Consider the following 27,158-nt stretch of genomic DNA (forward strand, 5'->3'; position numbering starts at 1 on the left):
CTGGGACCGAAGTTCGCGCATGAACCACGCCTGAGCCCTCCAGAGCGGTTAGCTCTGACCAGGACAATTACGCGTCTTGGGATGGAAGAAGACAGGTCACGCTTCATTGGTGAATGTGTGGACGTGTTAGAGAGATCTGGAACAAAGAGCTCGCCGGCTAGGTCTGTGAAGGACATTGTGCAATATGCTGTAAGTAATGACCTTCACATTTTAACCTCAGATAAAGAAGGTATCTTTGTTGTAGTGCCAGATATTGTGTATTGTGAAAAGGCAGCTTTTGCAATTAATAAGACTTTCAGGCAAGTAAACCGGAGACCTGATAAAATTAAGGAACGAGCACTGTCACTACTTCGCCGCCATAACCTGGAAACGTTAGCCTCGGCTGTAAGCAAGGCAAAAAAGCTTAATTTGGATATTCGCTGTGAAGACCCATAACGTTCAAGTTCCGTTCCGAACGATAATCACTGAAAGGGACAGCTGGCAATACTGTGTGTCGTCGTATTTGCAAAGACACCTTAAGTCTTTGGTAATTGTGGATCCCTTTTTTGTTCGCAATTCAAATGCTCTCGTTTCTTTGCTTGTTTCGTCTAACCCTGGTCAATGCAATATGTTTAGTGTAGACGTGGAATACTTATAATTTACCGCATGATGCCCTAATGTAAAGTGTAGAAATGTGTATCACTGAAGATAATAATGAAATAGCCTTCGCTAGTGGGTGTGGTGTTTCGGTAGGCACGTTTCTGGAAATTCTGTCCTTTTACTTAACGTCAACGAGTGTAGAATGGAAAGGGAAGTTTTTCATACAAAGATCGGGGGTATGCATAGGATCAAAGGTCGTGCCAATTTTGACCAATATTTTTCTAGGAAGGGTTGACATGAAAATAAAAAGTAAACTGGGTGACAATGTAATCAAGGTGTTGCGTTATGTGGATGATTTTTTTTATTTTTGTTGAAGAGTCCAGCTTCCCAGAGACGGTAAAAAACGTGCTTGATCTTTTTATGGGTGTGGGCGTGGTCTGAATTTCACCTGTGAAGTGCCGCAGAATAAACAGTTGCAATTTCTAGATGTCAGCCTTAGACAAGGCGCAAAACATGTGTGCTGGAAGTACAGCCCAAGATCCGACAAGCCCATGCTAAGTTTTAATTCTGCACACTCGAAAGTTGTAAAAAATGGTATAGCTTTTTCCTGCTTGTTCGCGGCATTGTTTTAAACACGTAGTCATTTAATCTCGGGCAGTTTTTTAACACAGATTGAGCGTCTCAGAGCGTCGGGATTTTCAGATAATGTTCTCAGGATGAGTGTGCAGAAGCTCATAAAAAGAACGAAAGTAACTCGCACCATAGAAATAAATTCAGCGCCGACGAACAAAGATAAATGTGTCGTAATACCTTATGCACACAGACTGTCACATGGTCTAAAAAACGTTGCAGGACGTTTCAACGTTAAGGTTCTCCTGTCAGCTCCGAACAAAATGAAGAACATCTGTGGAATCGTAGATCGGAAATTGCTTGAAAAAAGAACAGGTTATGTCACGAGGCGTATGTCAACTGCATCTTCTATGTAGCTGGTGAAGCTTTCACCTTTTTGTTGAGCACGACTGAGCAGCTGTTGCTCAGCCCGAAGCTTGCGGACGGCGGGGCGACCGAATACCTCTTGAAGTCTAGCTTTGAATGCCGTCCAGGTGGGAAACTCTGATTCGTGGTTGCGGAACCAAACGTTGGCGACTCCGGAGAGGTAGAAGCTGACGAAGCTCAGTTTATCCGCGTCATTCCATTTATTAGAGACGCTGACTTTGTCGTACAATGACAGCCAATTGTCAACGTCTTGATCTTCAGCTCCACTGAAGATGGGAGGGTCTCGTTGGCGTGGCGTACCTGAACAGACAACTGCAGGTGACGCCTGGGGAATATTACTCTGCCCAGCATCGTCAGGCATGGTTGGCACGGGAGGGATCGTCCGGTTTCGGAGTTCCAGGTCTGGAAGTACCCCGCAGCTCCACCAAATGTCACGAGGCGTTCTGGGTGACCAAGCTCTCAGACGGTAGAGCCGAGCAGCGAGAGATGACAATCGGGACAACAGCGAAACGTAGTTTTTGTTCGCCTTCAACTATGGCTCACACCCACTGCGGGCGATTGGCCAAGAAGCGTAGTTTTATGAATAAACTCGTCGTCGTCTTCTCCTTCCAAGCCAGATCCCCACTACCCATTATTTCCAGTATAGTTCAAATAAAAAAACGTGCAAGGTGAAACACATATCTCCGGTAGTCCCATGCAGAGTGGGCGTTGTGTACCAAATCCCATTCTCATGTGGTCACGTATATATAGGCCAAACGGGCCGTTGCCTGAATAGGATAGCTAATGGAACATCAGCGCTCACTGGCAGGCAATCCGTATTCTCATTTGGCTAAGCATTCCACAGAACACGCATGCACACCGATGTTTCAACACACCGTATGTGTCTTCGCGCATGCGGAGCAGGCCACCAGGGAGATTATGGAGGCGTTTTATATCTTCAAAAAAGGCCCTAGTTGTGTAAGTGTGCCGTCTATCACCTTGCATGACAGAGAGATTGCTTTCTTGAACTGTTTGGCTTCGTGACACATTATGTCTACAGTTACACCTTTGAATTTGTACTGTATAGCTGATATGACATCATCGACGTGTGCCCACGTGGGATAGGTTGTGCTTTAAATTGTGTGATTTCGTTGCTAATAAAGTTAGTTGTGAGACAGCGCTGGTGTTCGTGTTCTTTCTTCTCTGTGTATTCGCCGTTTGCGCTGGAAACCACTCATCATGTTCAACGCAATCCAACTCGCCCAAATGTCGGTTCTTCTGCGTATGTAGTTGCACGTGCTGGGGTTTGTCTATTATGCGTGTTTATGTCAAGAGAGCTGCTGAGTCTACATTTTCCGGGTCATAGCGCAAGCAAACTGCGCTTGAACACACTGTTTGCAGAAGTGACTAGACTAACTGCTATGAAATGGGCTAACTGCATCGCAGGAAAGCTAGCTTTACAATCATGAAAAGGGTATATATACGCTATAAGGCGGGCAGTTGGGATAGTTGGTGTATAGTATAAAAGATAGTATCAGCTTCCTTGACCCCTTTGTCCTACAATATATATATATATATATATATATATATATATATATATATATATATATATATATATATGTATATGTATATATATCAAGTGTAAAAGTATATGCGCCTTCATAAAAAACAACTGTTTATTTGTCTACGTTTCGACGGGAGCCCGGTCCTGAAGAAGACGGGGCTCCCGTCGAAACGTAGACAAAATAAACAGTTGTTTTTTATGAAGGCGCATATACTTTTATACTTATAACCTTGCGGCAACCGAAGTTACTCTTCCGTATTTAAGCCATATATATATATATATATATATATATATATATATATATATATATATATATATATATATATATTGTGAAGCAACGTTTAGGTCGTACAACAACTCTTCTTTTTATTCACCGAGAGAGAGCCCCACAACCCCGGCCAGAGTGGTGATGATGAATATATACAGATGAGAAGATGAAGCGCACGAATAATGCTCACACTAATTTTCCTCCCCGCGCGCGAGCGGCCAGCCCGGCCGCGGCTTAGATGGAAAAGGGACGTCGAACGAATGGCTTCAAACGCGAAACATGAACTAGTTCAGCACCACGGCAACGGCGATCCGAAGGAAGCTCGGCGGGAGTAACACGATAGTTCACAGGAGAAGTTTGTTCTATAATTATATATGGTCCAATGAAGCGTGACTGGAACTTGTCGCACAATCCTGGGGTACGAATAGGCGTCCAAAGCAGCACTTCATCCCCAGGACTGAAGGTGACGTCGCGATGAGAACTATCGTAACGTTGTTTGCGATCTTGCTGACTGGCTTCTGTATTGAGGCGAGCACGTTGCCGACATTCGCGAAGTCTTGAGATGAACTGCTCGGATATAGTTGTCGAGGCGTTATTTGGAGTATTCAAGAAAGAGACGTCGATGGTGAATGTCGGTGAGCGGCCATACACGGGGTAGAAAGGAGAGTAACCAGTAGTTCGTTGAACAGCGGTGTTGTGGGCGAACGTCACAAATGGCAAAATTGTATCCCAGTTGTCGTGGTTTGGTCCGATATACATGGATAACATATCTGTTAGTGTTCGATGAAATCTCTTTGTCAACCCATTTGTTTGAGGGTGGTAGGCTGAAGTCGTCTTATGCACTGTGCCACAAGTCCGCAGTAGGTCTTCAATGATGGTGGACAGGAAAGTCTTGCCGCGATCACTCAGCAGGACGCGAGGTGCCCCATGACGCAACACAATGGCGTTTAGAAAGAAATCGGCAACATCTGAGGCAGAACTAGTACGTAGAGGAGCAGTCTCGGCGTACCGTGTCAGGTGATCAACAGCTGTCACGATCCATCGATGACCTGCTGGTGTGATTGGGAGATCGATTCCAACGATGGCGAAAGGTGTCTCGGGACACGGAATGGGCTGTAACAGGCCAGCAGGACACGATGTAGGTCGCTTCCGTCGTTGGCACAGAGGGCAAGATGCAACGTGCTTGGCCACAAAGGTAGAGAGGCCAGACCAGAAGAAACGTCTCCTGACGCGGCTGTATGTTTTGTGGAACCCCAAGTGGCCTGCACATGGGTCGTCGTGAAAGGCTTCGAGGACTTGGTGACGTAGCGAACGTGGAAGAACTGGAACCAATCGGTGTCCATCGGTAGTATAAACGTAACGATGTAGAACATTGTTGTCGAGCTTGAATTGTCGTAGTTGTCGACGCAATCTGGCATTAGGCGGAGGCAATCTGCCACTTAAGCGTTCGATAATGCGATTGCAGTATGGATCATCACGCTGGCGGGAGGCGAATTGAGCGTAGTGATTAGAAGCCAGCGTGTCAGTAACCTCTAGTTGGGATAACGTAAGGGGTGACGCATCGTCGCCACCACGGGACGCGCGATGGACAAGCGTACTCGACGATGGTAGTGGCAGGGGGCAGCGAGAGAGAGCGTCAGCATCTTGATGTTTCTTGCCAGACTTGTAGACGACGTCAAAATTGTACTCTTGCAGACGGAGTACCCAACGACCCAGGCGACCAGACAAGTTTTTCAGAGAAGATAGCCAGCATAAGGCGTGATGATCTGTAATTACTGTGAAGTGGCGTCCGTACAGATATGGTCGAAATTTTTGTATGGCCCAAACGACGGCGAGACATTCCTGCTCTGTTATCGAGTAGTTCTGTTCGGCAGCCGTGAGAGCACGACTGGCATAAGCAACAACTCTCTCTCGTGAAGTGGCATCCCGCTGTAGAAGAACTGAACCGATCCCATGGCCGCTAGCGTCGGTGTGCAAGCAAGTAGGTGCGTTCTCGTCGAAGTGACACAGAACGGGGTCGGATGTTAAGGCATGCTTAAGAGCTTGAAAAGCACGCTCGCAGTCGGCGGTCCAAGTGAAGGCAGATCCGGACGTCAGCAGCTTGTGCAGTGGCGACGCGATGGCAGCAAAATGGCTGATGAAGCGGCGGAAGTAGGACGCCAGGCCTAGAAAACTTCGTAGTTGTTTTTGATTTCCTGGACGAGGGAAGCTCATCACGGCAGCAAGCTTGTCAGGATCCGGCCGAACGCCGTCTTTGCTGACAAGGTGGCCCAATACTTTGATCTTCTTGCTGGCGAAATGGCATTTCTTCGTGTTTAGCTGTAGTCCAGCGTTCGAGATACACGTCAAAACTTCGTCCAAGCGCTCAAGATGCTGACGAAAAGTGGTAGAAAAAATAACGATGTCGTCTAGGTAACAGAGACATGTTTTCCACTTAAGGCCGCGAAGAACTGTGTCTATCATGCGTTCAAACGTGGCAGGAGCATTACATAAACCGAAAGGCATGACGTTGAATTCATACAGCCCGTCTGGTGTTGCAAATGCCGTCTTATCCTTGTCCGCTTCGTGCATAGGTATTTGCCAATACCCAGAACGGAGATCGAGGCTGGAGAAAAATTCAGCACCCTGGAGAGAGTCAAGTGCGTCGTCTATTCGTGGCATCGGGTACACGTCTTTGCGCGTGATTTTATTAAGCGCTCGATAATCGACGCAGAATCGCACAGAACCGTCCTTCTTCCGGACCAACACTACAGGTGATGACCAAGAGCTGGACGATGGCCGGATGACGTCCCGTTTGAGCATGTCGGCAACGTTGTCCTCGATTATTTTCCGCTCAGCGGAAGACACACGATATGGGCGGCGGCGTACAATTGAATTGCCTTCGGTTTCAATGCGATGCACTGCAACGGAAGTGCGGCCCAGGAGCTTTGAATGGATATCAAACGAAGCGCTGTGTTTTTGAAGTAGCGCGAAAAGTGCTTCCTTTTGCGCCGCCGTGAGATCGGGATTTATTGTGGCAGTTAAAGCAGCCGTTGTAGCATGGTCATCGGTACTGGTAGATAAAGATGGCGGTTCGGCGTGGAGGGGCACCAGAGAAAGTGGTTCGGTGTCAGTAAAGCAAGTCACAGAGGTGCCCTGGGGCAGAGCAACAGGCAAAGAAGTAGGGTTAACTGCCGTGACCAACGCTCTACCATCGTGAAACCGCACCAGGCTAGGAGCAAAGGTAAGGCTAGCAGATATGGAACGTCCGCACGGTGCGAGGAATACATCACCATTAATGATCGTATCAGATGTTAGCGTTAGAATATGCTCATGACCTGGAGGAATAAAGCAATCAGCAGCCGTGACGAAGCGCAGGCTATGAGCATCGATATCTGACGAAAGCGCAGTGTCTCTCATGTGAATGACTCTCTGACGGCAAGATATCACCGCTGAAGCTGAGGAGAGGAAGTCCCACCCCAAAATGAGCGCGTTAGTACACGAAGGCAGAACGATAACCTGTATGTGGTGAAGAATGCCCTCAATAAAAACTCGGACTGTGCAAACACCGGAGGGCTGAACAAAAACTGCATTAGCACAGCGAAGGGGAGGACCATCATACGGCGTCTTCATTTTTCGCAATCTAGAACAAAGGTCGACACTAATAACTGAAAGCGACGCACCCGTGTCCACCAAGGCTTCGGTCCATATACCTTCAACACACACTGACAGTACATTTGAGGGTCGTTCCGGAGGAGTTTGATGTAGTCCGTAAGAAGCAGCTTTCCCTCCTAAAGCTGCACTGGTTAGTTTTCCGGGCGATGATCAGTTACCGTGGTAGCTGGACGAAGGGGAGAAGAGGAGCGCCGCATGGGCGATGGAGAGCGGCGACGCGAGGAACGGAAAATACCGGCTGTATCGAAGTTCTGCGGAGATTGTGAGCGACGTGGGTAAAGCTGGTATGAATGGCGATTTTGGGGAACAGGGGCAAACTCGTCCCTTTCAAAATCGTCATAGCCGCGCCTTTCATTTTGTTGACGTCGTCGGCAGAACCTTGAAATGTGGCCGCGGATTCTGCAATAATAGCAAACCGGTCGAGGTGGACGCCAAGCGTTGAAAGACTGAGGCATGGCCCTCGGTGAGAGAGCATTGAGCGAAGCAGCCATTGTTGACCCATGCTGCGTTGACTGTTGGGAAGGTGATGCGAGAGCGGCAACCTGAGCGTAGGTGGGCGTTGGTGCGGGATGCGGGCTCGGGACTTGCATGCACGTCATGGACGCCAGTTCCTCCCTCACGATGTTGCGGAGGTTGCCTCCAGGGGGCGTCGTGCGGAGCTCTAGAGAACACGACGCAGCTTGTAGTTGCAGTTCCTCGCGGATAATAGAGCGAATCAGCGCACGCAGGTCGCTGTCGTTGGTTGCCCTGAGACCAGGCGTGTCAGGTTGCAAGCGTATAAGTTGAAGATCGTCGAGGCGCTGACAGGTAGTGGTGATATCTGCAACTGTGGTGGGGTTCTTTGCAGCGAGAGCGTTGAAGGCCACGGTGTCTATGCGTTTGAGCAGGTGGCGAACGCGGTCATTCTCCGCCATGGAGCTGTCGACACGGCGGCAAAGGGCGAGGACGTCTTCGATGTACGAAGTGTACGACTCACCAGACTGTTGGACACGCTCAGCAAGCTTCCGTTTAGCGATGTCTGAACGGACAGAAGGGTTCGCAAAGATCTGACGGAGCTGCTGCCTAAAGGTGGTCCAGTCTGCGAAATCCAGTTCGTGGTTGAAAAACCAAGTCTTGGCAACCCCTGTCAGATAGAAAGGGACGCGGGACAGTTTCGCAGAAGCGTCCCAGTGGTTAAGCGCACTCACGCGGTCGTACTGCTCCAACCAGTCCTCAACGTCTTCCCCGCGAAGGCCAGCGAGCATCGGTGGATCCTTTTGAGGGGTGGTGACAGTCCAAGAAGGGATTCCCACGGGCGCAGGCGGTGTTGATGGAGTCGCGTTGGTCGGATCGTCTCGAGACATGGCCGAGTGCTGGTTGTATAGGCGGCGACCCTAACGTAGCTGCAGGGATGTTTTGTAGCTGAAGATGACGAGGAACCGCTGGAAGGAGAGGACTAGGGGACCGGACAGCACTCTCCACCACTTGTGAAGCAACGTTTAGGTCGTACAACAACTCTTCTTTTTATTCACCGAGAGAGAGCCCCACAACCCCGGCCAGAGTGGTGATGATGAATGTATACAGATGAGAAGATGAAGCGCACGAATAATGCTCACAATATATATATATATATATATATATATATATAGGTACGGATCACTTCTTTCCGTCACCATTATCATACTTCATCACTATTTTCCCCCGTTGCGTTTTCCCCAGCGCAGTGTAGGAGGCCTGGGCGTAATAGCTCAGGCCACCCTCTCTGCCTTCTAATAAATTTTCTATCTTTGATTCATTGGTAAACAATAATCTTTTATTTGCTAAGGAGTAAAATATAACGGCAATGGGAACCAGTCAAGAGATAAACAACGCATTTTACAATGTGGCACTTCTTGGACCACTGTATAGTGCAGTTAAACAAGAAATAAAATAAATAAAACCGGAGAGTAAATAATGTTATTAATATGTGGGGTTTTACTTCCCAATACCTCAATATGATTATGAGGCACGCTGTAGTGGATGGCTCCGGAAATTTCGACCATCTGGTGTTCTTGAACGTGTGCCGACATCGTACAGTACACGGGCCTCTACCATATCGCCTCCATCGAAACGCGACCATCGCGGCCGGGTTTGAACCCGCGACCTTCTAATCTGCCGTCGAGCGCCGTAACGACTTATCCACCATGGCGGATCTGAGAGTTAATTAAAATAATAAAAAAAAATTGCCGTAGACACTGCAGGTGAAGAAAATTGCTAGTTTATCAAAGGAAAGGAGAGCTGAATTCGTGCGATGACACACGATGAAACAGCGTGGAGCTGAAAACAAACACGAATGAATTAAGCAACTAGACGATGCGTTCGTACGTCTGAAATCTACAGAAAACAACAAACTTCACTGTTGAGCGTTGGTGCACCACCTTGCTGCTTTCATTCAATAAAGCCATAGCGCTGAAAACACAAACACAATTAAGGAAGAGGTCCTGCAAAGAGGACGCAGCTTTTTGAACGAATAACAGTCGAACATCTTGAAACATAAAAATCGCTTGTGTTATTGAAGTGCGACCCGATTTTCAAGATAAGTTACCCAAAGGATCTTGGCTAAGTAGCGAGATATGGATAACTTACCTGAAGAGGCGGTTCGGGAACGGTGTGTTCAAAATTGTAATTTTAGTCATGACCATTTTTCTTTGGAGGACGACTTTTTGGAGGATGACCCTTTGGCACATTAATAAAGTGGGCAAGAAGCAGGTGATATCTAAAGATTTTCCGTCGCTAGCTTCGAGTAATGCTTACCACCTTTATCACACATAGTAGTCGTCGTTTTTTAATCTTCTGTGAACAACGTCCACACCGCGCTCCTCTTGCGATTACTCGTCATTATGACATGACAAAGGAAACATTATACGCACCAAAATGTACTAATAACGCAATATAGCAAGCGAGCATCACGTGCACTTCACCGACGGTTAACCAGCACAGGATAGAAGAAAGGGGGGCGAGAGGAGGTGAATGCAGTAGGCTGTGAGCGATGGGAAGCGGTCAAGTGCATCTCTGCCTCGTCGGAGTGGGGCCGCCTCCTGCCAGGGCTTGGAGCCTTGGGCAGGGCTTGAAGATAGACGCCGTACGCTACGGACACCAGGGCGAGTTCATTTCTGCCTCTATGGAATAGGGCCGCCGCCGGCTTTGGGCTCGTTCTACTAGCGTACAAATATGCGCTGTAGTGAAAAAAACGCCAGGCCTGCGCGGAAAGCGCAGCACAGTCACAGCGAAAGCTCGAAGAGCGGCATTTCTAGAGCCCGTTATAAACTCTCTTGTGGCTACTAATACAACTACACTAGCAACGTACCCACTACGCCACAAATGATAATTTTTGTGAGGTTGGAAGCACCCACCACGACATTACTCGTCATTCTGCGGAGAAACGAGATGCCATCTGTAAATCATTATGTGCAGTTTCTTGATGCGACAGCTGATGACGATGAAGAATTATGACTGAGCCTTTTGTAATGGGTTGGAAGCTTTAAATGACCCACTAGTTACGTAATTCACATTGTGTGACGCCCGGTCGTTATTTCATTCTCCCGCCACGCTTTATAACCTACGCTAACTTGAGAAAGAGGTAGAGAGAGGGAATTAACTTTATTGAGAGCCTCAGGAAATGGATCATGGGAGCCCTATGGGCTTCCTTGGCAACCAATAGAAGTGCACTTGCGAGGAACCCACTACACTATAAATCATAATTTTTGTGAAGGAAGGAAGCAGCCACTACGCAATTTTTCGTCATTCTGCGCAGAACCGTGGTACCTACTAAACACCTGTAAGGCATTACGTGCACTTTGTTGATGCTGTGGCTAATGACGATGAAGAATTATGGCAGTGCCCTTTGTAATGGGTTGGAAGCATTCAACAACTCACTCGTTGCTCAATTCGCATTGTGTGACGCCTGGTTACAGAATTCGCATTGTGTGACACATGGTTGTTATTTTACTCTTCTACCACGCTACATTACATATGTTAATGTGGTTCCTTCCCGACATGAAGACTGTATTTGGTCTTCTTGCAAAACAGTTTCAAGCACCGGCATGGTTCTGAGGTAGGATACTGGGCTTCCACGCAGAAGGCCCAGGTTCGAACCACGTCCCATTCTGGAAATTGTTTATTTCGTTTTTTTTCTTATTTCGATCAATAGTGGTTACGGACACCGGCGGACAACTACGGCGCCAAAAACGGCCCTTGTTGTGATCTCATAACAGCTTTCGCTGTAAAAGGGTAGCTGCGCTCGACTTCTGCGTCTCGGAATCACTCGCCTCGCACTCATGCGCACCGGCCAAGGGGCGGTATTGGGGTGGGGGGGAGGGGTTGCGTAATCGATTAATCGAATAGTTTTAATCGATTAAGTCGATTAACTACAAGGCGGAAATCGATTATGATAACGGTGCTCCTTTAATCGTTCAATCGATTAATCGTTTGTAAGCTGTTTATTGGACGGCACTCGGCGACAATCCGCTATGGCGACAGTCAAGGCAAAAGCACGGGCTCCGAGCGCGAGCGGCGTTTTGAAGAGGACGACCCACTAGGAGCCGCTGGAGAGCGCAACCGTTAAACATCCTTCCGAGTGATCTTGATGAGCCTTCGGTAGTCGTACTGGTGCCCTCTTTTTTTTTGTTTGTTTGTTCTGTGAGCAATAAAGATACCACCACCACCACCACACAGAACCGCACACAACCGTCCTTCTTGGCAACGAGAACAACAGGAGACGCCCATGGGCTGTCCGAGGGTCGAATAACGTCGCGTCGAAGCATGTCGCCGACTTGCTCATTAATTACCCGACGTTCTGTGGCAGACACGCGACATGGACGTTGCCGCAGTGGTGGTTGGGCGCCAGTGTCGATGCTATGCGTAACAGCGGACGTCCGGCCGAGAGAAGTTTGCCCGACATCGAAAGAAGAACGAAATTCTTCCAACAGGCACAGAAGCTGGGAACGCTGGACCGACATAAGGTTGTCAGCAATGGAGGGACCAAATACATCCGCGGGTGATGAATCAGACGTGGAAATGGCACTGATGGTACGGGAACTGGTGCAGTGCGAGTCATCGGGTGCGTCCAGAACTTGTGCGTCTTCGAGGGGCTCCACTCTGCCGAGGCATTCGCCTCGCACCAACGTAACATTGTGCGGGGATGGGTTGGTAACAAAAAAAATCACAGCATATCCACGGAGTGAATGATGATGAGTGGGCGAAGCTGCGGAGGTTCATCGGTAAACCGTGAATCTTCCGTGAATTCTGCCCAGTACATCATCACCGACGTGAGATCGGGCGCGTTTATACTAAAGGTTCGATGAGAGTTATGACGACTTGCAGCTCACTTTAATTTTACATGTACGCTGTGAATTTTCATTGTTTAGAAAACCATTGCTTTAGAAAACATCTGGCGTCTTTCGTTAAACAGCTGGCGTCTTTTCGTTTTGCTTTTAGAAAACATCTGGCGTCTTTCGTTGGTTTATTTCACCAATCAACGGCGTTTTGAGCAAAATTTTCATTGTTTAATCACGCACAGGAGGAATCTCACCAGGCACTACCTTGGAGGTAAACAATGGCTGCTAATGGGAATGAGAGACAGAAGAAGTCGGCTTTTAGCTAACACTTACACTTCTACTTCTACTAACGTTTCCTACTGAAACATGCCAATGGCTGCTAATGGGGAATGAGAGACAGAAGAATTCGGCTTTTAGTTAACGCGCACGCTGCGAATTTTTTATTGTTCAACAACGCACAGGAGAAATCTCCCACCGCCACCACCTTGGAGGTCAAGATCTGGTACTAGCGTTAAGACTGGTTACGCACTACGAGGGACAAACGGGTGCCGCTTTAAGGATCTTCGCCCCTAAAATAGCGGTGCTACCCTGAGTGACTTGCACGGTCGCGAAAGGTGCCGCAAACCTTTCCTGGTGCAAACGCGGTCAGATGGCGAAAGGAGTGCAATGGTGTCGCAGAGACCGGCGCAGTAAACTGGCACGGCCGTCGACGAGTTTGGAGGAACTTTGGTATCGTCTTTGACGAGGATCTTGGTGAATGCCAATGGACTGTCTGCTGGCGTCAAATGTGAGAACGGTGAGAGTTCGAGGGTGGCTGGTGCGCAGTGAATTATGGCGTCGTGGCGGGAGAGAAAATCCCATCCCAGGATGTCGTGGGAGCATGCAGCAATTATGATGAACTCGACGTCGCACAGAACGTCAGAACGCCCTGAATGACGACGCGAGAAGTGCATACTGCTGTAGGCCTAATACTATGGGAGCTGGCGGTACGGAGGGACATCCCTGAAAGTGGCGTTGTCACTTTTCGGAGTAAGCGGCTACGTTTTGCGTCCATAACGGTTACGGCGGCTCCAGTGTCGATAAGGGCAGATGCGCGAACACCGTCCACAAACACGTCTATGACATTCGATGGACTTCGCTGAGGGCTTTTACAGTTCGATAGCGTCGCAGCCCTTGCCGTAGACTGCGACGACTAGTTTTCCTGCTCTAGTGCGACAGAACGTGGCCCCATTGGTGACAGTGAGCGACGTCGTGGAGACGGAGAGCGGCGAGTGGATGGAGCCGAGTGCCGAGTCGCCGAGTGGATTGTCGCCGAGTGCCGTTAAATAAACAACTTAACAAATTGGTGGAGGTGCTGGGCATGACGTCAGTGACATAGCTGGGTCGTAGAATCCATGGCTGGACTGGCTGGTGGCGGGTGACGTGACTCGAGGCGGCTGCACGCGATGGCGGTAACGTGCCACGTGACCGGCATAACCGCATGCAAAGTAGATGGGCCGATTGTCGGGTGTGCGCCATCGGTTCGCCGGGGCAGGTCCCGCCGATGTCGCAGGATGCGATTGACGGGGCAGCTGCTGAAATGACTGCATGGTGGGTTGCAGTCGGGGCGTAGGGATGACGGCAGCATACGTAGCCGGCACGCCCGCTTCGAAGGACGGAGGCCTAGCGGCGGCTTCGGCGTAACTCAACGGTGCAGCCGCAGGGATTGCCTGGTGCGTCCTGGCGACAACTTGAGCGTAACTCTGTGGTGCAGGAGCCGGAGGTTGCTGGTGGTACTCAGGCATCACCTCCGTGATTTCCTGCTCAATCGCTCGGCGGAGGGGAGGAAGAAGGGTCGCCGACGACTGTTGAACGTGCGGCGGGTGGGCGAAGGCCAGGAGAGAGAACTGGCGTACGATTTGCTCGCGCACGAATGACTTCACTTCTGCCAGCAACGTGGCCTGGTCAGGTATGGCCGCCAAGCCAGCAAACTCTTCGTCGCGTGATGGAGAGCGACGGGTCCTCGAACGTTGCCGGCGGAGCCCCTCGTAGCTCTGGCACAGTGTTATGACCTCGGCCACGGTGGAAGGGTTTTTTGGCGAGCAACATGGTGAAGGCATCGTCGTCAATGCCCTTCATAATGTTCCGGATCTTGTCAGACTCGGACATTGTGCCGTTGGCTTTCTTACACAAGTCCAGGACGTCTTCGATATAACTGGGGAAAGATTCACCGGCCTGCTCAGCTCGTTCTCGTAAGCGCTGTTCTGCTTGTAGCTTACGAACTGCAGGGCGGCCAAAAGCGTTGATGACGGCGGTCTTAAAATCCGACCAAGTCACAAAATCGGACGCGTGCTTGTTGTACCACAAGCTTGCAATTCCCGCGAGGTAGAAAACCAAGTTGCTCAACTTGCCTACTTCGTCCCATTTGCTGGGTACGCTCACGCGCTCGCAAATTGCGAGCCAGTCCTCCACGTCGGTGCCATCGGCGCCAGTGAAGTTAGGTGGATTGCGGATGCGTGGGACACCGGGACATGTGGTCGGTGTGGGAGGCGGCGTTTGCTGAGCGGCGTCCTGAGGCATGGTAGATGGCAGAGTACGGGAACGAAGCTCCAGGGGCATCGAATGGGAGCCCAGCACTCTCCACCAATTTGTTAAGCTGTTTATTGGACGGCATTCGGCGACAATCCGCTGTGGCGACAGTCAAGGCAAAAACACGGGCTCCGAGCGCGAGCGGCGTTTTGAAGAGGACGACCCACTAGGAGCCGCTGGAGAGCGCAACCGTTAAACAGTACCAAATGCTTCGCCACACGTTCATCGATTTTACCATCCCTATATGCCAGCGCAACGAGGTCTACGGACCAACTAAAATTCGCTGTTAACGCTACCTGCGTGTTATTTGTTAGCGATGATATTTATCTATACGCTACTCCACTTTCATAGCTTGACGTCCTGTCGGCGTGTACCTCACGTGTAATGAAAAGACACACTCATTCCGCTTTTTCCGCGCTTCCAACAACACAATTCCCTAACATGCTAACTGACGAACACACGTCGAATCACGCTCTTTCCTTTCGCCTGTCTTTTCCTGGTGGTTTGCGTCTTGTAATTTCATGAAATCATTCAAAGCGGCGCTACGAAGGTCAGGCATGAAGAGTGAGAGCGTTTCCAGGCGTCGGCGCCACGATAAGAACACTCGAATCGTCGACGTCATCGCTACTAGTGTATCGTCACTCAGGATGGTATGCGCCACACCTAACACGTCACAGTAATGTCGATGTCGCAGGATGATGAATGCCTCTTTGAGCTTTCGTACGCTCTTTGACCTCGAAATAAAATAACTTCCAGCTGACGCACGCCATTCAAACTTGGTCAAAAATACTTATGACTACCGAACAATCAAATGAAGGACACATCTCGAGCTTGAAATTTGATGTCAGTGCTTTATTAATCAGGTTTTTTGTCTCTTGGGAGAACTTGCCAGTCTCCTGTCTAATAAATGTACCTAGCCTGGTACATGACTGCACCTGGCCTAGGCCTAACATGGTACTCTAATGACTGTACCAGCCGAGTATCTGTCCTGAAGCGAAACCCTGAATTCCTGTACTTTCCCTGTCAGCGCTAGCTCGTTAATTGGCTTCTTGCGTATCAGTTTCTTCCATTCCTTCCTCAAGTCTAGGCGAATTCGAGACCTTACCATTCTATGATCACTGCATCGTATCTTCCCAACCACTTTCACAACCTGCACGATGCCAGAGTGTTCGCACAGTATGGTCTACTTTATTCTTAGTTTCGCCATTAGTGCTCCTCCACGTCCATTTAAGGTTCGCCCGTTTTCAGTAGAAGGTATTCAAGATTCGTAAATTATTGCGTTCAGCGAACTCCCCTCTCTCATTTCTAGAACCGATGCCATATTTCCGCAATGCTTGGTCTCCAGCCTGCTTCTTGCCTACCTTGGCATTAAAGTCAGCCACCAGTACACTATACTGTGTTTTTACCTTGTCCATAGCTGATTCTACGTCTTCATAGAAGCGTTCAACTAAATGGTCATCATGGCTGGATGTAGCCGCGTAGACCTGTACCACCTTCACCTTGTACCTCTTATTAAGTTTAATTACAATACTTGCAACCCTTTCACTAATACTATAGTATTCTTCTACGTTGCCAGCTATATTTTTATGGATAAGGATTCCCACCCCCCGTTTTCTTCTGTCAGGTAAGCCACGATAGCATTGGACGTGCCCGTTTTTTAGCAATGTATAAGCCTCATCTGTCCTCCTAACTTCACTGAGCCCTATTACATCCCATCTCTACTTCTCTCGCATCGCCACACGTACCTTTGACTGTTATGAAATCCCACGTACATTTCGAGTGTGAAATACAAGACATGAAAGCATTTGTGAAGCCACGCCAGTTAAGTCGCATTTCGACGATGCGACACCGAAATTCACACCGACGTAAGTAGGGCGGGACTCGGCGCCATGCTTGTGCAGAGAAGGGACGGTCTTCAAAGACCATTGGTTATCCTACCCGGTCACTCTCGAAAGCCGAAACCAACTGTTTGACGACGGAAAAGGGATGTCTTAGATTATTTTGCCAACGTCAACGTTTCGTCCTTACCTGTACGGCAGGCCTTTCATTGTGGTCAGCGACCATCGCGCCTTTTGTTGGCAGGCAATCATAAGGACCCTTCAGGACGCCTGGCCCGGTGGCGCCTGGGGCTCTACTAACTCGACGTCACCGTGGTGTGCAAGTCCGAACGGAAGCATTCGGATGCCGACTGCTTGTTCTGTGCCCCTGTTGACCCGGTACCTCAAGACGATTAAGATGACACCTTCCTGGGACCTTTAAGCGCCGGCGACTTCGCCGAGCAGCAGCGGAGCGATTCAGGACCGCGCAGCCCTGTGTAGTGCTTGCAAGGCAAGACCGCTGTTGTTCCGATGTATTCAGGCGTCGATTGCTTTCGCTTTGCTGTGAAGACAACGTGCTGGCAAAGAATGTCTTCACAGTTCGCACCAACTACCTTCTCATTGTGCCCTTGGCACTCCGTCCAAAAAGTTATGCAGGCCCTGCGTGACGGCGTGGCTGCTGGTCACTTCGGCTTCTCGCGCTCTCTCACGAGGGTTCAGAAGCATGATTGTTGGGTTTCCTTCAAATACCGCCGTATTGTTCAATAACTCTTTAATATGCAGCGGGATGGTGACTTTAACCCAATGTTCCGCGTTTAATCAGCGACGCTCTTCTCGCTGTCGCGCCGCTTTCTCTGATTACGCTCTCACCGCTAACTACTACAGCTACCACTAAGGTTTGTATAATCATTGATCATGGACGTTAGTCGTCGGGATGTAGATCTGCCACCAAGCGTGAGCGTGGCTGCATCCACGTTAAATGGTGCCAAACACCAATATGCTGCCAAGTGTTGCCAAACACCAATAGACATTGTGCAAGCTCTCTTATATTGTCACGTGGTCTTGACGTAGACGAAGGCAGAAGTCGTTGTGTCGACGATGAAACTCTTTATTTGGCCGCGCTTGTGGCCGGGAAACGGAAAATGAAACTACAGGAATACACACTGTACCCTGATAGCGGCGAATAGAGTGTCGGCCGTCGAAAAACTGCTCATGGCTGGGACGCGCCGTCTTTTATACAGCACGCATCGAACTATCCAGTCGTATCACTGGTGGTCACGCAAGCTTTGGACTAATCTAGACTATTCGCGTCCTGCCGCAATCTTAACAAAGCGATGTACTACAATCGCGAACTTTCTCGAACACTGCGGCGTGGTCAGCGTTGATAACCGTCCTTGCTGATCAAACCCGAATACATCAAAAATAAAACAAGAAGTGGGCGTGGCATTGCCCCCCTCTGAAAAAGCACCGTCCCGATGCTTGTGACAGAACATAGAAGGAAAAAAAAACAAGTGCATACAGAAATAAATTATAATAACAAAGGAAAAAGTAGAGTCCCCAGGTTCACTAACGCGCCAAAAGCGGCTTAAGGCGCACGACATGAACGATTTCAGGTCGTGCGTGGCGTCGCTGGGAGTTCATAATGCCGTCTGCGATGACCTCGTAGTCAAGAGCGCCAAGACGTCAAAGCACCTTGTATGGCCCGAAGCATCGCCGAAGAAGTTTTTCACTGAGCCCACGGCGGCGTATCGACGTCCAGAGCCAAACGCGGTCGCCGGGCTGGTACTCCACGAAGCGTCGTCGAAGATTGTAACGGCGGCTGTCGGTCATCTGCTGATTCTTGATGCGTTGGCGGGCGCGCTGTCGGGCTTCTTCGGCGCGCTGAAGGTAAACAATGGCGTCGAGATTTTCTTCGCCGGGGATGTTGGGCAACATGGCGTCGAGCGTCGTTGTCGGGTTTCTTCCATAGACCAAGTTATAGGGCGCCATCTGCGTCGTTTCTTCCACGGCCGTGTTGTATGCGAAGGTCACGTACGGAAGGATGGCATCCCATGTCTTGTGTTCGACGTCGACGTACATGGCCAGCAAGTCAGCGATTGTCTTGTTTAGACGCTCAGTGAGGCCATTTGTCTGTGGGTGGTAGGCGGTTGTGCGGCGGTGACTTGTCTGGCTGTATCTCAGAATTGCCTGAGTTAGGTCCGCAGAAAAAGCGGTACCTCTGTCCGTGATGACGATCTCTGGGGCGCCGAGTCCTACGCTGCTTGCGTCTGCGTGGATTTCCGTATCGGCGTATTCGTCGAAATGCGCAAGTATCGGAGGCGTCTGCAGGCGTCGTTTCAATTCTTGAAATGCTTGAGCTTGCGCCGTTTCCCACCTGAATTCGACGTTGGTCTTAGTGAGTTGCGTCAGTGGCTCAGCGATCCATGAAAACTCGTTGACGAAACGTCTGTAATAGGCGCGCAAGCGCAGAAATCGGCTTACGGCCTTCTTGTCGGTGGGCGGCGGAAAGGCAGCAAGGTCAGCTCTTTTCCGCGGGTACGGGTGAACTCCAGACTTGCTAATCGCATGGCCGAAGAACAAGAGTTCGTCGTACGCGACGCGGCACTTTTCAGGCTTTAGGGTGAGTCTGGAGGTTTTGATTGCTTGTTGTAGAGCTTCAAGGCGCCGGAGGTGTTCGTCGAAGTTTGAGGCAAACACGACAACATCATCCAAGTACACAAGGCACGTCTGCCACTTCAATCCTGCGAGTCCATAATGCGCTGGAACGTCGCAGGTGCCGAGCAAAGACAAAAGGGCATGACCTTGAACTCGAAGAGGCCGTCTGGTGTTATAAACGCGGCCTTCTCTTGGTCTCTCTCGTCGACTTCAATTTGCCAGTAGCCGGTCTCGAGGTCCATCGAAGAAAAGTACCTCGCGTTGTAAAGTCGATCAAAGGTGTCGTCTATCCGGGGGAGAGGGTAAACGTCCTTCTTCGCGATTTTGTTCAGGCAGCGATAATCGACGCAGAAGCGTAGGGTCCCGTCCTTCTTCACTAACATCACTGGTGACGCCCACGGACTTTTGGAAGGCTGGATGATGTCGTCGCGGAACATTTCGTCGGTTTGTTTCATTATGGCCTCGCATTCTGGCGTCGAAACTCTGTACGGGCTCTGGTTGAGTGGCCTGGCACTTTCCTCTGTTATGATGCGGTGTTTTGCGACTGGGGTCTGCCGAATACTTGACGACGACGAAAAGCAGTCCTGGTATTGCAGGAGCAGAGTTTTGTGCTGTTCTTGCTTATGCTCGGGAAGGCTCGGGTTGACGTCGCAAGCTGGCTGGGGAGCTCGCTTCATCGGAGTAGGCTCGGAAGAATCGGCGAGGGCGAACGCATTGGTGGCTTCCACAATTTCTGCTATGTAAGCGACCGTCGTACCTCTGTTCACGTGCTTGTACTCGTTGCTGAAATTCGTGAGCACCACTCTTGCTTTCCCTCCACGCAGCTCGGCTATTCCTCTTGCGACGCGAATCTCGCGGTTGATCAACAAGTGCTGGACTCCTTTAACGACGCCTTCCAGGTTTGCTGATTTTTGAGTGCCGACGGAAATGATGACACTGGTGGGAGGGGGGAGGGTGACATGGTCTTCCAGCACATTCAAGGCGTGCCTTCCTGGAGGTGTGTGCGGCGGTCATGCTTTTTCTGTGGATAGTGTTATCGATTAGGATCTCAGGTCGATGACTGCACCATGTAAGCTTAAGAAGTCCATACCAAGAATGACGTCTGTCGAGCGAAGCTGTAGCAGAGCGAAGCTCGCGGGATAAATCAGGTTGTTAATGGTGACACTCGCTGTGCAGATTCCCGCCGGCGTTACTAGGTGTCCTCCAGCAGTCCGTATTTCGGGGCCTTTCCAGGCGGTCTTGACCTTTTTCAACTTCGTGGCGAACGGTCCACTGATGACAGAATAGTTGGCTGCGGTGTCGACGAGAGCTGTAACGCTGTGGCCGTCGATAAGAACGTCGAGGTCGCTAGTTCGTCATCTTGCGTTACAGTTAGGTCATGGCGTCGGGTCACGGCTACGTCAGTTTGTTCCACTGCTTCCCCGTTGCGTCGTCAGGTGTTCTTCCGGCCACGCGGTTTTGTCATCAGGGCTCGGTCTAGTTTAAGTCGTGTTGTTAAGGTTTCTTCGTGGCGTCGTCGTCGGCGGCGGAGGATCTTCGGTAGTTCGTCGTACAGCAACCGCACCTCCATCGGTTGCTGCCCTTAGTTTTCCAGATACGGGCTAGGTGACCGGCCCCGGCTTGGGCCAGTGTATGGCCGGCGTTGGGGAGAGACGTGGCGGCCTGGCGATGGCGATCGAGAAGGCCCTCGAGGTGTCCACTGCGCTCCTGCGAGGTAGTCAGCGATGTCGCGTGGTCGTTCACCGCGTTGTGGACCCGGCGCGTCAATGGCGAACCCACGTAGTCCCATCTGTCGGTACTGGCAGCGGCGGTAGGTGTGGCCAGCTTCTCCGCAATGGTAGCAGAGTCAGCGGTGGTCGGGGATGCGCCAAACGTCGGCCTTCCCCGGCGTCTGCTGGGGCGGCGCGGCGTCTTGACGTGGGTGAGGAGGGGGGGGGGGCGTTGCGTCGGGCTGCAGCAGCATAGCTCATTGTTTGCAGCTGCGGCTGCGCTGACTCAGGGATGCCCAGCGAATGCTGGATTTCCTGTCGGACGATGTCTGCGATCGAGGCGTCTTGAAGCTGGCACGACGGGAACATTCGACGAAGTTCTTCGCGCACTACGGCCCTTATGATCTCGCGCAGATCGTCGGAGCCGATAGCTTGAACCGCTGCGCTGTCTTGGACCAAGCGGCGGTTGTATTGCCGGGTGCGCATTTCCAAAGTGCTCTCGATTGTTGTGGCCTGGGAGACGAATTCCTGGACTGTCTTGGGTGGGTTCCGCATGAGCCCAGCGAAGAGCTCTTGCCTTACTCCTCGCATGAGAAAACGGACCTTCTTCTCCTCGGCCATGTTAGGGTCGGTGTGGCAGAAGATTCTGGTCATTTCTTCCGCGAAGATTGTCACTTTTTCGTTCGGGAGCTGGACCCGTGTCTCCAGTAATGCCGCGGCCCTTTCCTTTCGCACGACACTTGTGAACGCTGCGAGGAAGCTGGTCAGGAAGATGTCCCACGTTGTCAGGGTAGACTCCCTGTTCTTGAACCATGTCCTTGCTGCGTCCTCCAGGTAAAAGTAGACGTGGCGCAGCTTGTTCTCGGAGTCCCAGTTGTTGAATGTCGAGACCCTTTCGAACTTCTCGAGCCAGGTTTCTGAGTCATCGCTAGGCGACCCATGGAAGGTCGGCGGCTCTCTGGGCGGCTGTATCGCGACGGCTGCAGGGGACACCGCGGCTGTCATCGTGCCCGTTGTCTTCGTTGCCGTGGCTTTTGGCTTGTCCGGTAGTAGTCCAAATTGAGGGGGTAGTCCTTTCAGTGTGTGGCTTGCTCGACTGTCCCCGACGGTGCCGGTGTCTTCTTCGCGAACGTACCCCGCACCTACACCAGATGTCACGTGGCCGTGACGTAGACGAAGGCAGTAGGCGTCTTGTAGAAGATGAAACTCTTCGACAAAAATAAAAAATAAAACAAGAAGCGGGCGTGGCAATATCAATGTACAGTAAACATTAAACTACTTTTCTAAAGGCACGTTTTACTTTAGTGTAATACCGATTCCTATGACGGAGGGATCAACCATGTTTTTTAAGCATCAGGCCGATGCCTACTTAAAGGGCGAGTAATACCTCGATCACTTTTCATCCTGATCACTTTGCTTGTGATGTGCGTAACTAGTCTGTCTCTGCGCTCCATTGTGAACGCGTGATGAGCCAACTTATCTTCGTGTGATGGTTTATCGGAAACGCATCTCGCCTTTAATTGAGCGCCGCCGTGGTCACCGGGGTAGTTCTTCGGCAACCGCACGGTGGTTCACTTGTTCCTTTCCGGCGCAGGTCAGCCCAATTAAATAAAGGATTATTGCGGCTTGCTCCTCATGCTGTCGTACACGTCCCTTCATCGTCACGGCTGCGTGACAATATTGTGTATAGAAACAAAACACGACGAGAACACGGAGAGTAAAGCATAAAGGAATCACATCTACACACAAAGACAAAAATGACCATAGCTATGCATGCTTTATGTGCCTGACTCGAGCAGAGCACGATTACCAGACAATCTATTGTGTTGTGTCCTAACAGCGCGGAAGCGACACAAAGAAGAGGAACTAAGAGAACACACAAAGCGCTCTGTCTCTTCGGCTAGTTCCTCGTCTTTGTTGGTGTCGTTTCTGCGCTGTTAGATTTCGACGTGTACCACCAACTCGTCCAGAGAATTGATCTCAGCGTGTTAAGTTGACATGCCAACATGTTTGGCATGCATACATACCTTTCTTGGTGCCATGCGGTGTCTTCGCTGCATCTGACAGCACAGACCCCTGGACGCATCACACTCGTCCGAAGACTGGCATTCGTCATCTGTGGGAATGTCTCTATGTCAGTTATTTGCGACACCATGGTAAATGGCCATCGCGGCACAGTATACGTGCACAACAGTAAAGCAATGTAAGGAAAATAGGATGTCGCATAAGTGTATCCACTCAGTGGTATGCATCGCCACGTAAGTTCTTAAGGAAAAGCTTCATTTGAATACGCTGCTGGAAGAATGTCGGGTTTGTTTAGAAGACAACTATTTCCTGCGAATTAAGGTTTGGAGCGCACTCTTAAAGAAGGTAGCAGAAAATGTGCTAACTGCAACATCTACTACCCCCTTGGCACGTTTAGTGTATTTTTCTAACGTTTTCTCTTTTAAAAGTATACGAGAGTAAATATTTTTGTGCCTTTAGCGTGTCATGGTTAATAGAGGGTACAACTTTCGTATGCGACGAGAAGGTAAACGTTACTACCTCTATCCGCTGCCGTATGTTATGCTGTAATTGCAACATTTAGGAAACATTTAGCCAAACTATGCTTTTCTTACTTACGCTGAAATGACAGTTTTCTGCTGCGTCATGACACGAATATCGAAGTAGTATCTGGATCGAGTTCGCTGACAAAAGACAAATACAGTGAAAAGAACGACAACACGGGTGGTAAACTTTCAATTTATTTGTCGCGTTTTCGTTCCTATCATTGTCTTTGTCTTTTGTCAGCGGTGAAGATGTCAAGCAGCAAACACCAACAAGCCAGACTGAAGTCCTCGATCGAGTTTTTCTTATGTAAGGGAATACAGTACATGCTAGCAACAACACTCATCTGTTTCCCCTATTAGCAGCGAAGCTATTCTTGGTCGAGCCTTTCATGTCCGGGATCCGCGGTAAGGCTTGTGGTCATCATAAACGGGTATGTGCCAGACATTGGGTAAATCCCAGTACTCACCACTGGTCCAATAGAAATGAAGGCAACAGTTAGCCCAACAAACGGGTATGTGCCGCAGAAATCTGTGTGGCCTATCAGAAAACTATCATCATCATAAACGCGTATGTGCCAGATACTGAGTAAACCCCACTACACACAACTTCCACTAAAACACCGTAACGTGATACTTTGTGGTTATAATAGGTGGTGGCTATACTACCACCTCAAAGCTAAAAAAAGAGTGTTTAACAAACAGCAGTGATACAACATAACGGATCATCTTAAGCGAAGGCTTCTTTGTAAACCTGTGTATAAGAGTGTATACAATAACTAAACATTGGAGTGAGACTGACACAATAGACCTTATGCGAAATCTGCTGCCATCTAGCGGCCACTGGGCGCACTTCCGCCTTATAGAAGGCTAAGCGTGCTCCGCGTGTTCACACGGAGCGTGCGTATGAACGTGTGGCGGCTGATAGGAACGACAATGCCGGCATACGTGTTGTCCGATTGAGGAAATTGGGATGCCGAAGAGACTGCGAGAAACTAACCTCCATGTTATTAGAGTTTCTAGCAAGTCGTTCGGCTGCTTCCGCTGCTGCTTACAACTAACGCGTGTTCCCGTTCACCGTTCCTAATAGATGCGGTATGTAACACCATAGCTTCATTCTCAATGACGGCAGGCCTGCATGTGACTCGGTCACACATTTATACCTTCGTTCTCGTTGCGAGGCAGTTCATTACACGTAATAGCTGTCAACGCAGTAACTAGGGAATGCCGGTAACGTATACACGCACTTACATTCTCGTGTGACATTTTTATGCCCCTGTTCATTACTGTCAAAGCAGATACAAGCAAGAAGTTACAGCCGCGACAGCAATACGATTCGCACACAAGCCTCCAACATGGCGCCGAATCGGTAGCTTCGTCAAACCTTCAACAGATGGCAGCAATTTTGCATTAGGACTATACGGTTCTAAACGTGCAGCAAGAAAATATCACAACATGGCGACGCATTCTGCGCCTCATTTCTCGGAACACATTAGTTCGCGTACTGTGCGATTTCAAGTGAACCATAGAGAAATCCCATTTGCTGTGTAAACAGCAGTGGTGCAAAACATATAAATGCGTTACCCTGATGAAGGGAAGACCACCGTCTTCGCTGTTTCGTCGGAGGCCGCGACTCGGAGCTGGTTAAATTTCTATCTGGTGTACCCCAGAGTACAGTTCTTGGGCCGCTCCTATTTCAAACCTATACTAATGACCGGCCTTGCACTGTAACCTCAGTAATAAGTCTTTTTCGAAATGATTGTGTACTGTAACACCCTGTCAATAACCTCTCTTACGTCTCTTACCTTCAGGGGAATCTCTTTCATATTCAAGAGTGGCGTGCTGCATGGCTCATGTCCCTGAACACCAATAAGAATGTACACATTTCATTGCACCGTCGACCTAATTACATATCCCTCGCGTATAACAATAATATTTGTACTATGCCTAACATCGTCTCTTTTGAAGTACTTAGGCTTACACCTGACTAAATATTCGTCTTTGACGAATTCAGCTGACAAAATGCTTGATTGTTTTTGCCGTAATTGCTTCATAGCACAGACACACGTAAAATTAGTTGCCTATAAAACACTTCTGCGAACTAAACGTGAATATTACTGTGCTACCGTCGACCCTTACAAGTACTCTCACTAAAGCTCTCGAATCTGTTCAGAACCATTCTGCTGAATACATTTTTTTAGGGGCGAAGCTCCTTAGGGTGCGGGTCGTTCCCTCCTCTGTAGTAGGATGTATGTAGCCAGCTCTAGTATATTGAATTGCTCACTAGATAGCGTTTCGTGTATTTCTTAGAGCTCTAGTTTAATGAATTGCTCACTAGATGGCGTTTCATGTATTTCTTAGAGTTGCTGTTTAAAGATGACAGTTGGCGCTTGTATAATGCGAATGGCGCATGTCATTGGATGCCTGCGATCGTAAAAGGCGCTCGCTCGGATGGAGGCAGACAAGGCGTTCGCTCCTGGCGCGCTTTCTCTTTCGCTCGGGAGCGGACACTTTCCCTGCATTTCATCGATCACAAAGCGGTGATAATGAAGGGACCACGTAAACCAACAGTACAATAAAAGTTTGATGTTTAATATAATCACGGTGTTTCACACTCTTTATATGATGTACTGGGCGAATTTCACGGAAGTTTCATGGTTTACCAATGATTCCCTCCGGAGCTTCGCCCCACTCATCATCATTCACCCCGAGGATATGCTGTGATTTTTTTCAGATTACTAGTATCACGCTCACGTTTCGTCACTAAAATCTAAACTAGAGCTATTACATCCTTCCTCTCGTCGTCGCATCTCTCTCGTATGCTTCTATCATAGGTTTTTTTCATTTGATACATCATGACAGCCAGCTGAGTCATCTGGTTCATCGTTTTCCTCCAACAGGCCGTCTCAACGCAGGAATACCACCACGAGAACGCGCCCCTACTTTCCTGCAGTCATTCTTCGACCAAACTGCCAGTGTGATGGCCTCCCGAGACAAGCTGCACTAATCTGTGATACAGCGCGCTTTAGATCTACTATAGAGCGTCTAGACTCATCTTTCGTAACTGCTGTAACTTGACTTATACTTGTAACCTATTTTGATAAATTCATTATCATTCCTACCTTTCTTTTTATTTATTTTTAGTACTCACCACTGATGTAATGTCTATTGGGACCCTTGAGGTATCAAGAAATAGGTAAATGAATATTAAGTGAATTAAAATCCTCGTCCTCAATATGAAATGTAAGTCTGTCTTGATGGTGAACTCCCGTGTACAACGTGTGCTACCCCAGAGTAGACCTGTGCGCCGCCGCCGCCGCCGCCGCCGCCGTCTGTTCTTGCTCACGCCGCTCGCGCCGCCGCCGAAGTCCCGAGGGTGATCACGCCGCCGCCGGCGCCGAGCAATGATTGCGGCATGCCGCCGTTAGTCTTTTCTTTCAACCCGAACGGGCGACCGGGACAAATACATCAATTCGCCAGGCGACCTCTTCTTGATGTGTCTATTTAATGAACTGTCCATTTCAGCCAC

At 49.5% G+C, this 27,158-nt stretch overlaps 1 protein-coding gene across 2 annotated transcripts in view; it reads right to left on the minus strand.

The window, feature by feature from the left end:
• The window catches only part of LOC119394531 (prohormone-3), a 117,529-nt gene that overhangs the window by 24,279 nt on the left and 66,092 nt on the right, over positions 1 to 27,158 (minus strand). For both annotated transcript variants that reach the window (XM_037661854.2, XM_049415810.1), the window contains exon 4: positions 23,111 to 23,199. In XM_037661854.2, the coding sequence (XP_037517782.1) occupies positions 23,111 to 23,199 (89 nt within the window). The remainder of the gene's footprint in view (positions 1 to 23,110; positions 23,200 to 27,158) is intronic.

Source organism: Rhipicephalus sanguineus, chromosome 5 (genome assembly GCF_013339695.2).
Source record: "Rhipicephalus sanguineus isolate Rsan-2018 chromosome 5, BIME_Rsan_1.4, whole genome shotgun sequence".
NCBI classification, from domain to species: domain Eukaryota; kingdom Metazoa; phylum Arthropoda; class Arachnida; order Ixodida; family Ixodidae; genus Rhipicephalus; species Rhipicephalus sanguineus.